Source organism: Enhydra lutris, unplaced genomic scaffold (assembly GCF_002288905.1).
Source record: "Enhydra lutris kenyoni isolate GAN:26980312 unplaced genomic scaffold, ASM228890v2 scaffoldscaffold13, whole genome shotgun sequence".
NCBI classification, from domain to species: Eukaryota; Metazoa; Chordata; class Mammalia; order Carnivora; family Mustelidae; genus Enhydra; species Enhydra lutris.
This window is the reverse complement of record NW_019154097.1, coordinates 38078386-38091445: the sequence shown is the minus strand read 5'-3', so window position 1 is coordinate 38091445 and position 13060 is coordinate 38078386. Positions and strand designations below refer to the sequence as shown.

The following is a 13060-nucleotide window of genomic DNA, read 5'->3' as shown; positions in this document are numbered from 1 at the left end:
CACGGACGGCTTTACCCGGCCTGGGCACAGTGCTGGCATGGGGCGGGGGCATAGGGAAGAGGACGTGTCCGTCCCTTACAGTTATTTGGCCCAGAGATGAGGTACGTCCTGAGCTGATTATTACTGGCGGTGCTGTCCTTATTATTAATTAGTAATTAATATGATTATACTGTGGTCGTGTATTAATAATAATCCCGAATGACTGTAGCACATTGCTCTTGGTAACTGAGTGCCCACTGGGACCTGGGGCTTGTCTGGCCTCCGTTTCCCACCAGCAGGAACAACGTAATGCTGGTCTTCACCCCCCACTTTCCAAATGAGGAAACTGAGGCACCAGGTACCTGGGACCGTGTCAGAGGCCACAGAGCTGGGGTCGGGACCTGATTCCAGAGCCCACGCTGAGGCCTCGTGTCCCATCTGCTCCCCAGATCTCAGGGAGGCGGAGGTTTCTGGAGGAGGGCGGGATGCCTGTGGAGGCCATCTGGGAATCACAGACACGGGGGGCCTCGCGTGGGATGCGAGGGCAGGAGGTTTCTCTGTGAGCCCAGGGAGCCCTTCCTTTGAGACTGGGAGCGCGAGGGAGGCTGCCTGGCTGGGGCTGCCGAGCTCTCTCCCTCCTTGGCATTCGGGGTGTAGAGCCTTTCCTTCCGAGAGCCCCGGAGAGGCTCTGACTCTCTCCCTTCCCTGTGTTTGTGCAGGGAGCAGATGGCATCCGCGGGCTGAAGGGCACCAAGGGCGAGAAGGTGAGTGCCGCTTCCTGCCGGGGCCGCTGGGCACACGCGGCGCGGAGCGGGGTTCCCAGGGCGGGGTTCCCAGGGCAGGGTTCCGGCAGGTGGTCCACGGGGACAGTGTTGGCCACAGCTGAGGCTGCCGTGGCCTCTGAGATGGAGGGATTGGCGCACCCTGCGGGCCAGGCTGTCTGCAAAAGGAGAAACGTGTCCAAGAGGACAGGCTGTGGGTGTCCCTCCTGGCGGGGCTGAGGGGCTGGGGCTTTGCCCCCTGCCCAGCACACAGCCCACCCCTCACCTGCAGAGGCAGTGGACGCCCCACGCCCCACTCCTGCGCGGCTGCCTCCCAAGGGGAGGGACAGCCTGTCGCACTGCCACGGAGCCGGGCGCAGAGGGAAAGTGTCGCCGCCATGGCCAACAGCTGTGCCCGGCATGGGTCCTCTCCCGGGGCACCTGCCAGTCCCGAGGTGGCTCATCACGGGACGGCACTAGGCAGGGATGGCAGGGAAGCCAGAACCTCCGTGTGGTGGCGTCTGCTCCACCCCCGGCCCTTCTCTGTTCTCAGAGGGCTTCCTGGTGAAGGCAGGCGCGCACATGCCTCAGTTCCCGCTGTGGAGCTCCCTCCGGGGGTGGCCAGGGCAAGGCAGACCTCTGAGCCCTCGTTCTGGGGCATCTGAAGTGTGGGGACAGGGGGCCAGTGGGTCAGGGATGTGCACCCCCCCCCGCAGGGCAGACCTTGTCGCGGGCAGCAGGTCCCGTCTCCCCGAATTCCTGGCCCGTCCACCCAGGCCCTGTGTCCTGCTGGAGGGGCTGTCCAGAGCCTCCAGAATGCCACATTTGTCTTGTCACTTTTGTCCTTAGCTGAAGACGGGGCTGCCCGGGAGAATGTGGATTGGGTCGCACAGGGCAGGCCTCTCCTCCAAGAGGGTCACTGCGCTGCCCCAAATTGGTTCTGGGCTGGGAGGGGGTGAGGAGCCGCCCCCCAGGAACTTGGCCCCTCTGAGGATGCTGCGGGCGAGCCCCTGGCCCTTCACCGAGCGGCGGCGGCCTGAGGAGGAACGCGTTCGTGCCTTGTCCCAGAAAGCGGCCTGCCTCTGGGTGTGAGCTCCTGGCCGGCCTGGGTGTTGAGGACCAGGCCCCGGATGGATGAGTGAGATCAGGACGCAGGGCCTGGACACTGGGAGGGAAGGACGAGCCAGGCGGGCCTGTGTGACCCTCCTGAGGGTCTCTGTGGGTATCTCCGTGGACCTGAGTGGACAGCAGGCCACTGACGTGTGTGAACCCCCAGATTCACAAACAGCAGGAATGTCCTGCGGGGCCAGAAAACGCAGGACTCTGTCACAGAGGGCTGGCCCCACAGCAGGTCGGCCTGAGTCCCAGGCCCTTCCCTGCCTGCAGTGCTCACTGGTCCTGGCTTCTGTGGGGCAGAAGAACCCCCCTCTGCTGCTCGCGGGTCAGCGGTTACTGGGCCCGGACCGGAGGCAGCTGTGGGGGGGGATGGGTAGCTGTGCCCAGCTGTGCCCAGCTGTGCGGGGGGGAGGGGGTGCTGGGCTGCAGATCGCCAGCTTGTCCCCACGACCACAAAGGGTTAGGGGGGCGCCCTTCGCTCAGCAGCCCCCCACCTGGCACGTCTCCTGCTCGGCCGTGGCTGTGCGGCTGGGGGCCCTGTGCTGACTCTGGGGGCCGTCCCGGAGGTGGACTCTTTCATGCAGCCTGGGCACTGTCTCGTCCCTTGTCAGGGTGAAGACGGCTTTCCCGGGTTTAAAGGAGACATGGGCATCAAGGGTGATCGGGTGAGTGTTTTGGGGTGTTGGGGTGGGGGCGGGGCTGTGGGGAGGGGCCTTGGAGGGTCAGGAGAGGGGCTGGGGCGGGGCTGCAGGTGGGTCCGGGGGTGGGGCACGAAGGCTGGGGTGTTTGGGGCCAGAGGTCAGCTTCTCTAAAGAAGGTGAAGCCTCCATGGGAGCTCTAGGCCCTCAGGCAGGGGCAGCTGGGGGCCCAGAGGCCTGGCTCTGTGTGTGTCTCCCCCACCACTGGCCCCTCATGTCTGGCTCAGAGCCACGGTGACTCTTGTCTGGTATTAAGCCCCAATGCTGGGGTCACCTGTGGTCCCCTAGCCCCTGTGCCCTTGTTCCGGCCGGCACTCTGGACAGCAGAGCAGTTCCTTTGGCTCAGAAGGGTGGGAACGCTGTGGGGAGCAGAGGGGAAGGGGCTGCCCTCTGTCCAGGGAGGGCCGGGGTCCCTGCCCACCCCCGCAGGATCCCGGTCCGCCAAGTGTTCTTGATGTTCTGAGGACCAGGGCAGCCCCTGTGTCTGTGACCTCATCCTGGGCGATCAGAAGCTGCAGCAAACCCGTTGTTTCAGTAATTCACCCCCGCTCCAGAGGCGGCCGGCCGGTGCTGGGGGAGGAGGTCGCTCACGGGGCCGGTGTCCCGCAGAAAAGCCCCCGGCCGCGTTTTCATCTAAATGAGGAGAGGGTGATGCAGACGCCGTAGCAGGGAGTGTCCGGGGAGCAGGCCCGCGGCCACACACCGCGGTGCGGGCACTTTGAAGGTCCCCCCACCCCGGCCTCAGAGTGAGCCCAGGCCGGGCAGGAGAGAGCCAGGTGCCTGGGCCGCCCGCAGGCACGGACGCACACCTGGACAGGCGGCTGTCAGCGGACCCAGGGCCGTCACGTGGCTGCCAAAATTATCCCCGACAAGGCTGGCCTGCAGGTGCCTTTTCAGAACACGCCCGAGCCCCCGAGCCCCACACGCTTGGCGCGGCGTCCCAAGCTCAAAAGGCAGAAGCAGTCTTGGCGTCTATCAAAGGAGGAGGAATAAAAGGGAGAGAACGGGTTCACAGTTATGTCCCGGTTATGTTCCTGCCGCACACCGCCGTTCTAGAACTTTCTCCATGGTGACAGGACCCCGACGGCCCACATCGGAGGGGCCTCTCTGTTTGGCTGGTCAAAGTCCTTTTTCTTCTGGCTTCAACAAGGCAGCCCGCCTTTAGGGTCTCTATTACAAGGACGCATTTTCTCAAAAGAGGCTGCACAAAAGACGTTCGTCAGGCACATGCCCGGCTCCGTGGGCCGGCCCGCTGTTGGAGTTAGGAGAGGGTGGGACTGGGGCTGGGACCTTTCCTCAGCTAGAAGTCGGAGTCATCGTTTTAATTTCCTCCAGAGAAATTTCCGCCCAGCACGTGGCATTTACTAGGTGCTCAGTAAATGTGTGACGGACTCTTGTTCATGGAGAAAAACGATTGTTAGGGACCCAGGGACCTGGGCCTGTGGACAGGCTGGACCTTACGGATAGGGGACTCTCTGGTCTTCATCTGTGCGGTGTGCGTTTTTGTTGTGGGTGGCGTGACTGTGCCGCAGTCATGGGACATGGGGGAGCCAGCGATCAGAGGGAGGGTTGGCAATGGGCAGAGAGCCAGGGTGGGCGCTCAGACGCTGGCTGGCGGGCGGCCACTGACCTCGGCAAGTCCCCAGACCCTCGCTCTTGCCTGGGCCCAGGCCTCCCCATCTGTACCATAGGCAAGTTGGATGGGGCAGTGTTGGGACCCTGTCATCTCTGGGACACGTGCCGTGGTCTCCTGTGTGCCAGCCGTGCTCAGCTGCCTGGCCAGGGGCTGTGGTCCATCCCTATGCCTCCTGGGGCTTCAAGGGAAAAAGTGGGTCCCCGTGCACGGGCTCTTCTACTGTGTTTGGGGAAGTAGTGATTTGGAGTTCCTGTGTTTACCGGCCATCTCAGCCGAGAGGGGCTCATTTGGAGAAAGTAACTGGGAAGCAGGAATGTGTGGCCTTGAGAAGAGAGCCGCCTACCTCCGTGCAGAGGGGCGGCCTGGCCGGTCAGCAGAGCCTGTAGCCTGCTGCACGCCGCTCTGGTTTTGTCTGACCCGAGCACGTTCCATCTGCTGGGGGCTGCCCGGTGGGCTGAGTGGCTCCTACCACAAGGTCTTACCCGGATTCTCAGGCCCAGACGGGCTGCTGGGAGTCGTGTGGTGGGGGTGAGGCTCGGGGGTTCTCCCTCACCTTCTCTTTTCTGACTTGCAGGGGGAGATCGGCCCCCCTGGTCCTAGAGGAGAAGATGGCCCCGAGGGCCCGAAGGGTCGCGGAGGTCCGAATGGCGACCCTGGTCCTCTGGGACCCCCCGGGGAGAAGGTGTGTGACTTGGGACACTCCATCGGCCCCTGGGGATAGACCCTTCCGTTGGCCTTGGCGGTCCAGCTGGTGACCCCAGGGGGGATGGGTGTGATCTGACTCGGGTCCTGTCCCCTTTGCTTCCCTGGCACCCTTGCCAGCCTTCCCAGAGAATTTGTCTGTTGACAGGTTCATCCTTTTCTTGTCCTGAGCCTGGCCTTTCTGAGCACTTTGCCAGCATCTGGGAGAGCTCCTTCCCACAGGGTTCCCAGAGCTTGGGGCAGGAGCCCCAGCAGCCCCGGCTTTGTCTTGCATGTGGGGACTCCTACAGCTGTCCTTACCCCTGCACTCGGGGCTGCGGGAGGCTGCCCGCCCTTCCCCTCCGCCCTGGCACGGGGGTGGGCTCCCAGAGCACCCCGTCTTGCCCCAAGGCTAGGACCCTTTTACAAAGGGTTAAACAGAATCTCAAGGGTAAAAGTTCTTTTATGGAAGGTTTGCCTCAAGTTGCTTTTGCTTCAGTGTCATATTGTCTCTACTTGAGGAACCTTGGCTTTTATAACCGCCTAAGGCAGGATTTTCGGGAGACGCCATCCCAGGGGGCAGGCAGGGGGTCTCTCTGAGTCTTTCGGTCTTTGGAAACCGCAGCCCACTCGGGCCCCCGCTGACACGTGCTGGTTTTCTCTGCTCTGAGAATGTGGACGGAGGAAGATGGTGCCGGCCGGTTAACACAACGCCTTGTCTCTCCCCAGGGAAAACTCGGAGTGCCGGGATTACCGGGTTACCCAGGAAGACAAGGGCCCAAGGTAATCCATGGGCACGTCAGGTGTTCGGACACCCCCGCCGGGCTCCTGCCTGCTCTGCCCCCTCTCGCCCAGTCGCTGCTCCTGGAGAGGCTGCTGCGTGCCCCTGTCCCCCGCAAGTTCTGCCATATTCATAGCCTTTGGCATTAGTCCGGCCAGTTTGGAAGGAGGTGCTGGGACCGTTAGCAGAGCCTTTCAGAGAAGGGGGCAAAGCCAGCCAGAGCCGAGGGCCGCAGGCAGCCGTGGCTGCTGCTTTCTCTCCACCGGGCACCCGAGAAGCCGCGCTCTCCTCTGCTTCACCCTGGAGACTGGAAGGTTATTTGCTCGTACCTGAGCGTCAAAGGGAGATGAAACCTTCCTCATATGAAAATCATGTCCTGCTTTAAGTGAAACAGCTCCTCGAGGGTTTGGAAATCACTTAAAACATGATTTTTTTTTTTCAAAACTCATCTTTTATTATTCATGGTTCTTCCTTAAAAAATAACCAGCCGCCTGCAGCGGAGACATAATTAATGGAGGAGGAGAGCTCCTGTCTCTCCCAGGTTTGCGGCCCTGCCTTCCTGCCTTCCTGGCTCTGTGCCGCTCCAGACTCCCGGCCTCTATCTCAGGAGCAGGCGGCGTCCTGGGGGCGGGCTGCCCTGCCGGGCATTCCCATGCGGCCTAAGGAAACAGCAGTCCCTCCCTGGAATGCTAAGACGCACCCCCGGGGCCTAGACCCGCGCCCTGTGTGCAGGGAGGCAGTTTGCTGTCAAGTGGGGATTTGTTCAGTGTCCGACAGTGGCGTGCGGACGAGGCTGCGATGTGGCGGCACCCACTGCGTCTCGGAGGGAGAGGGGCTGATGGACAGGTTTTCTCTCCTGAAGTGCGTGACCCTCGGGGGGCAGAGCCAAGAGAAGTCTGAGGGTGTGTGGTTCAAGTTCAGGCGGTGTCCTTGGAAGGCAAGGGTGGAACTTCGAGGCTGCCTGGCCGTTCTGAAAGTCCTTGGGAATGCCTGGATGCAGCCACGGAGCTCTGTGGGACCTTCACCCGGGTGTCGGTGGCACGGTCTCCTGCCTGGATTGGCGGGTGGGCACGGCAGAGGGCGTGGGCCACGCTCAGCCCCTGTGAGAAGTGCCAGGCTTGGACATGTGTGAGCTTCTCCTGACCTACGCATACGCTCAGGTCAGGATCTCGAGCCGCATGGAGAGTCGGGACCCACTCCGAAGACAGTCCCCCCACCTGTGAATGTGAGCGTGGGGTGCCTTCGCGTCACAGGGAAGCTCAGCTCGTAGGTGTCTGGGCACTTGCCGCACAGAGTCCCGAGTGTGTTTGTCCGCAGGCCCCTTATAGGTTTCTAGAAGGAACAGCTCAGGGCTGCTGCAGTCCGGGCACAGGTCTGCGCTGATTTTGGACCCTGCGGGCTGCCGTGCTTTATTTAGAGGCGTTCTGGGGAGGTGACAAAACATGACAACAGGCACAGTCAACTAAGTATCTAAACGTGAGATCCGCACATCATCTCTGGTTGGTCTCAGGGATCTGTGAGGCCTGTTCCTCCCCAAGTACCAGCCTTTTGAAGCCGTGGCTGTGGAGAAAGGGAAAACGGAGAAGCATGGTTAAGACGGCTTTGCTTTTTAGATGTGGACTCTACGAGATGCTCAGGAGACTTTTACTGAGACGGTGGGCGACGCGTGGGTGGTGGATGATGGGTGGGTGGATGGATGGGGGGGCGAGGGCCTGGATGGATGGATGGATGGATGGATGGACGGACGGGGGGGTGGATGGACGGGTGGATGGATACACGGATAGATGGGTGTGTGGACAGATGGGTGGACGCGTGGATGGGTAGATGGATGGACGGATGGATGGGTTAGAGGGATAGGTGGGTGTGTGGACAGATGGGTGGGTTGGGGCGTGTAGTTGTGTCTGAGGCTGCGCACTACACATGTAGCATGGCTCACCCCGTGGCCCCACTCTCATGCCTCTTCATCCATCACCTCTCTTCCAGGGTTCTATTGGATTTCCTGGCTTTCCTGGTGCCAACGGAGAGAAGGGTGGCAGGGTAAGGACAGCCTGGCCTCCGGTCGGGTAGCTTGTTCTGCTGCCTTGTCGTATTGGTATGTGGGTATATACGGGTATATTTTCTAGGATATCTCATCTATTTTCACCCACTTTGTTGCCAAAACTGCTTTCCGGACAGCTGACCTTGAGCTCGTGACCTTTGGCTCCACAGGCCAGAGACTCGTCCTGCACACGAGGCTGGGTGGCGGTGTGGTCGGAAGGGCAGTGGCAGGACCGGGAAGCGTGGGGGGGTGTAGCGCTTTCTAATGAACACCACGACCCCAACAGCTCCTCCGCTCGGTCGTGAAACCAGGATTCATCCCTTTCAACCCAAGTGACGTTTCCCCCAGGCTAAGTTTAGAAGGAGAAAAAGGAATTTTCTCCCACTTTGTATGTCACCCTTTCCGCTCGTCGGGACTCAGGAGGCCCCTCTCCCTCGTGACTCCCCAGCTGCCGTAGTCGCCGGGCATCTGCCCAGTGCGGCGTGCTGTGGTCCTCTCCGTTGTCACCGTGAACTCCGGGGCTCTGCGGGGAAGGGCGGGGGAGGCCCTGCCCCTACTCCGTCCTGATGCTCTGCTGGCCCAGGCTTCCCGGCCAGGAGCTTACGTGAGGCTGCCTGAGGGCCGCCCCTCAGGACACGGGATCCGCGGGCCTGTGGGGACCGAGGGGCCGGTCTGTGAGATGTGGGGGGACCCCAGGCCTCAGAAGGAGTGCAGCCTTTGGGTGTCCTGGGACAGGCCTGCCCCACAGAGCCCCACACTACAGCCCCTGGCGCGGGTGTGGACGGCATGTGCTCCAGACTGTCCTTACTGGGTGGGAGCAGAGACCGTGAGGCTCCTGGAAACAGCGACGCTTCAAACCAGCCACACCACGTGAACAAACGTGTGTGCCCCACGCACGGGGCAGAGGACGTGGGGCCGCTCTCGGAGCCAGCCGGCCGTGTGAACACGGAGCACCATCACCCTCTGGCTCTGGGCTTGGCTCTGTCTGTCTGCTCCATATCTCCATGTAGGTCCGTCTGTCTCTGGATAGACATCGGCGTGTGTGTCTCCTCCATGTCTGTCTGTCGCCGTCCGTGTATCTGTCATCTACCCATCTCCCTCCCCTCCTGTCTGTCCATCTGCTTCTTCTTTTGAGGGAGAGGCTGACAGGTGTCTTCAGGGGAGGCTGTCCTCTGCGGTGCTCACAGAGGCCACCGCGGGGTGTGGTCTGGGGTCTGGGAAGCGTGAGGCGACAAGGGGGTGGCTCCTGGTGGAGGCCTCATGACCTCAGACAGCACCCTGCAGGGAGCCTGTCCGGGGGTGGGGGTTGTGACATTCAGCGTTCGGTCCTGTGATTTGACCACACCTCCTTGCTGGCCATGGAGGAGTCTGCCGGGCCGGGCAGGGATCGAGGCCCCGTGCGGCCGGAACACACGGAGCTGTGGAGGCCTGGCCGGTGACCTGGGTGCACTCGGGTCTGAGCCCCACTGCTCTCTCCTTGCCCCGCTAGCTGCTCAGGAGGCTGGCTGGACACCGGGGTCCCCTCCCCCACCCCAAGCCCCCGTGGGCCACCGTCTTCCTGCGTTGGTGCCACGGGTCACCAGGGACACCACGGAAACCAAGGTGGTTGACAGCAGAGTGGTGTGGGGCCTGGGGCTTGCACTGGTGAACTCGTGGTTCTGGCCCTGAACCATGGACGCCCCGAGGAAACCATCTATGCTGGGAATTTCCAGGGATTCTGTAGCTTCTGAGCGGTGGTGACTGTATCCAGTGGCCGCCATGGTGAGGACGGAGCTAGAGGCCAAAGATGTGAACTTTGATAAAAGGGAATGGCTTGGGCCACGGCCAAACAGGACCGGCCAGAATGTCCACTCATCGTGAGAGAGAGATAGTCCCCCTGCCCCTCCTGGGGTCTGGGGGCACAGAGGAAAGTGGAGGACATGGCATCTGGAGAAGCGTGGCCACGTCTGCCGTCCGAGACGGCCCCGCGCACAAGTGAACCTCATCCCGCCGCGGGTTTACGTGCATGTTCACTGCTCGCTCATGGGCCACCCACGCCCCAGGTCCCACAGGCAGTGGAGAACCTGTGACCCTACATGGGAGAGGAGCCCCGAGGACGTGACCCTGCACGGGAGAGGAGCCCCGAGGGTGCGTGTCCACCCAGTGCCCCCTCTGGAGAGAGATGTCTGTATTCTGGAACCTCCCCAGGGAAGGAGAGAGGAATTTTCTCCCAGTGACAGCGACCTTCCCTGAGCCCTCATGGTTTTCAACCCTCCAGTGACAGTGGCAGTGTGGTGGCGCGCCGCCCCTTCTCAACCAGCTTGTGGCTAGTTCTTGGCATCCTGACACTGTGTCTGTCTGTCCATCTGTACAGACAGCAAGAGTGGGGCATCTCCTCAGCCCCCGCGTCCCAGGTGCCCTTGGAGCCCTGGAGCCCTGGGACACAGCGGAGAAGCCCACATCCCCGCCCTCGGGGACCTTGCCTTCTAGAGGTTGGGCCAGTGGGCAAATCCGTAAGTAAAGCGGTCGGCGGTGCGAGCTCGGAGCACACGAAGCAGGATGGGCAGAGAGGGGTCACCGCAGAGGTAGGCAGGGGTCAGGGCCTGATGTCTGGCACGAGTGGGCCTGACTGGGGGGCAGAGCAGGGGTCAGGGCCAGGGGCCATCCCACGGGCAAGAGGACGGTGAGCAGGTGGTGGAGGAGGGAAGGGACGGCATCTGCAGGATTCAGAGCCACCCCGGGGAGCACGGTGAGGTCTTGCAGCTGCTTGACGGACGGTGCTGCCTGCATTTAAAACGTCCTCCCCGAGAGTCCCAAGCGGAAATCATTGAGATGCGGACGAGAACCAGGGGGAAGGTGGTGAGAAGCGGAAGTTCCAGGTGCTGGTGGCGGAGGCTACTCCTCGTGGCCCTGAGCCCCCGCTGACCCGGAGGGCGGCTCCGCGGGGCTGGCGGCTGCAGGGACCAGGGTCCAGAGACACCCCCTGCCTTTGGCTTCTCGGCGCGAGCAGTCCTGTTTCTGGGGCTGCCTGTGCCTCTGCAGGGGGGACGTGAGGACAGGCGCTCACAGGCGAGCCACCAGGAAGACCGTGCTCGGGGTGCTTTCTGTCCAGCAGCATCCGTGCCTCTCTGGCGTGGCTTAGTTTACGAAGAAGGCCTGGGAGGCCCGGGTGGACCACGGCGGCTGTCCACGCTGGGGCGGGTCGTCTCCACGGGACGGCTGTGGGCCGGGCCCAAGGGTGGGGTTTGGGTGAGGCTGGGGTGCCGAGATGTGCACCTACGTGCACCCCCAAACGCCAAGCAGCAGCCAGGGCTGGCCCCGGCCTCCGCGCTGGTGAAAGTCGACCGTTGGAAGAAAGCAAATGTTTCATTAATTTTAGTATGCAAATATTTATTTGAAGGCAAAAGGGTATTGCCGCATCGTTAAAGCAGGGAAACCAGAGTGCGTTGTTAAAAGGCAACATAATTATCTCATCATCATACACGGTTTTATTAAATTCATTTCAAGATGGGAGGCTGCAGGAAACTGTTTTGATTCTGGTAGGAAACAAGGAAGAGCTGGGGAGAGGCCGCGTGTCAGGCTGTTAGCAGCACAGCTCTGTCGGGCGCTATCGTTAGAGACCGGAATAAGATTCTGGAAAATCAGTGGAGAGGCGGCGGGGACACCCGGGTGGCATTCAGCCCGCTGCTCCCGCACGCCGTAGGTAAACCGCCTTTACCGGTTATCAGAGCTTTGCTTCGGAGGAAAAAGAAAGATACAGCGCCTCTGTTTCCTGTGGTTTGGAAAATGCAGAACGACAGCAAGAAAAAGGAGTCCCCGTTCTATTAGAAGAAGCAAATGAGTTTGTGTGTATGATTTATCTATTGAGTTGCAAGTTTGCTTGTCTGCGGAGCCTGTTGAAAATTTAATGGCTAATATTCTCGACAGTAGCAAAAGTAAATTATATATGAAAAGGGTTGACGTTCTTCTCTTCTCTTGCAATAATGATCCCCCCCGCCCGGCCCCTGCCGCTGGGAGAGAGAGATGGAGAGAGAGAGAGGGAGAGGGCGGGCGGAGGGGTGTTGATGCTTGTGAAAAGGAAACCAGATAACGGTGGCGCACATCCATCAGGGTGCAGGAGGAAAATTGGATTTCTACAGGCCTGAGCTGGAGCACAAAGCCGTGTGTACTGAATGTGCAGTGAGTCCTTCAGCCTGGAAAAATCTCCTGTAAAAGCAAAGATAAGGAGAGAGGGGGCCTGCCTCCTTTCTGTCGCCGGGCCCTCTCCCCGTGACCCGGAGATGGCCAGACTGAGGCCGTAGCAGGTGTCTCAAGCCACTGACCAGCCCCTTCTTCTCTGGTTCTAGGGCACGCCTGGGAAGCCAGGACCACGGGGGCAACGAGGCCCGACGGTAACCGCCCTCCGGGCTTCCAGAAGCGGGAGCGCGCTGTGGGGATTCTGCTCGGTGGGAGGGACGGGGAGGTCTCGAGGGCTGGGATGCTCCGAGCTCACCTTTCCTCTCTCCTGACTGCGCAGGGTCCGCGGGGTGAACGAGGCCCCCGGGGCATCACAGGGAAGCCTGGCCCCAAGGTAGGTTTTCAGTGTCTTCTGGGGCGCCTGCTGGTCACCCGTGGCCTTCTCATTTGGAGAAACAAAAACGAAAGAAAGACGTTTGCTTGAGGGTATTTAAGAAGGAGCGGGTCCAGCAGCTCTCTGGCAGGTCAGATTGAATTGAATCACGTGTCTCGACCCCGAGAGCGGAGGTGGGAAGGGCCCCTCCCGATACTGGAACCCCTGAGACAGCAGCCCCGAGGCCCTAGGAGGCCGGGCCCGCAGGGCTTTGCACAAATGCTAAACCGTCCTGGTACCCACCATCCAGTTCTGGTGGGGAAGCCCTCTTTCTTTTCTTGAAAAGCATTTGAAAGCTGTAGAGAGAGCTTTGCCAGAAATGGAACAAAGTTCTTTCTGCCTCAGCAGAGACCCTGATCCCGTCTCCCACGTCCCCTGTTCCCGCCAAGGGGCACTGACGCCAACTCCCCCTGGTTCTCTGTGTGGAGCCACACGGCCGCCAAGCAGGCCCCCCGGTCCCGCCGGGACGCCAGTCCCAAGTGCATTCCCACCAGGGACATGGGCCTTCTGGTTGGCCAGGGTGCAGAGCCAGGCCGCTCCAGGCTGACCGATGTGCCCGCTGGAGGCCACTGTGCGTTCTTCCACCAGGAGCGCGCTCCCATACGCAGGCGTAAGGCTCTCCTGCGAGAGCCACTAAGGCCAGGGAGCGGCCCCTGCCTCGGCTCGGGGGCCCGGAGTGGATGCTGTGTCCTGTCCCCACAGGAGTTCTCGATGCATTTCTTGGTGGGAGCACAGCCTTTTTCCCCCCGCAGGGGACTGTTCTCAGGGAAATGTCACAGCTC

At 61.4% G+C, this 13060-nt stretch overlaps 1 protein-coding gene across 4 annotated transcripts in view; it reads left to right on the top strand.

The window, feature by feature from the left end:
* The window catches only part of LOC111145660 (collagen type V alpha 1 chain), a 142383-nt gene that overhangs the window by 94735 nt on the left and 34588 nt on the right, over positions 1–13060 (top strand). For 3 of the 4 annotated variants that reach the window (XM_022500735.1, XM_022500734.1, XM_022500736.1), the window contains 7 exons: positions 699–743; positions 2468–2521; positions 4765–4872; positions 5601–5654; positions 7636–7689; positions 12016–12060; positions 12186–12239. In XM_022500735.1, the coding sequence (XP_022356443.1) occupies positions 699–743; positions 2468–2521; positions 4765–4872; positions 5601–5654; positions 7636–7689; positions 12016–12060; positions 12186–12239 (414 nt within the window). The remainder of the gene's footprint in view (positions 1–698; positions 744–2467; positions 2522–4764; positions 4873–5600; positions 5655–7635; positions 7690–12015; positions 12061–12185; positions 12240–13060) is intronic. The other variant, XM_022500738.1, reaches the window with a different exon arrangement.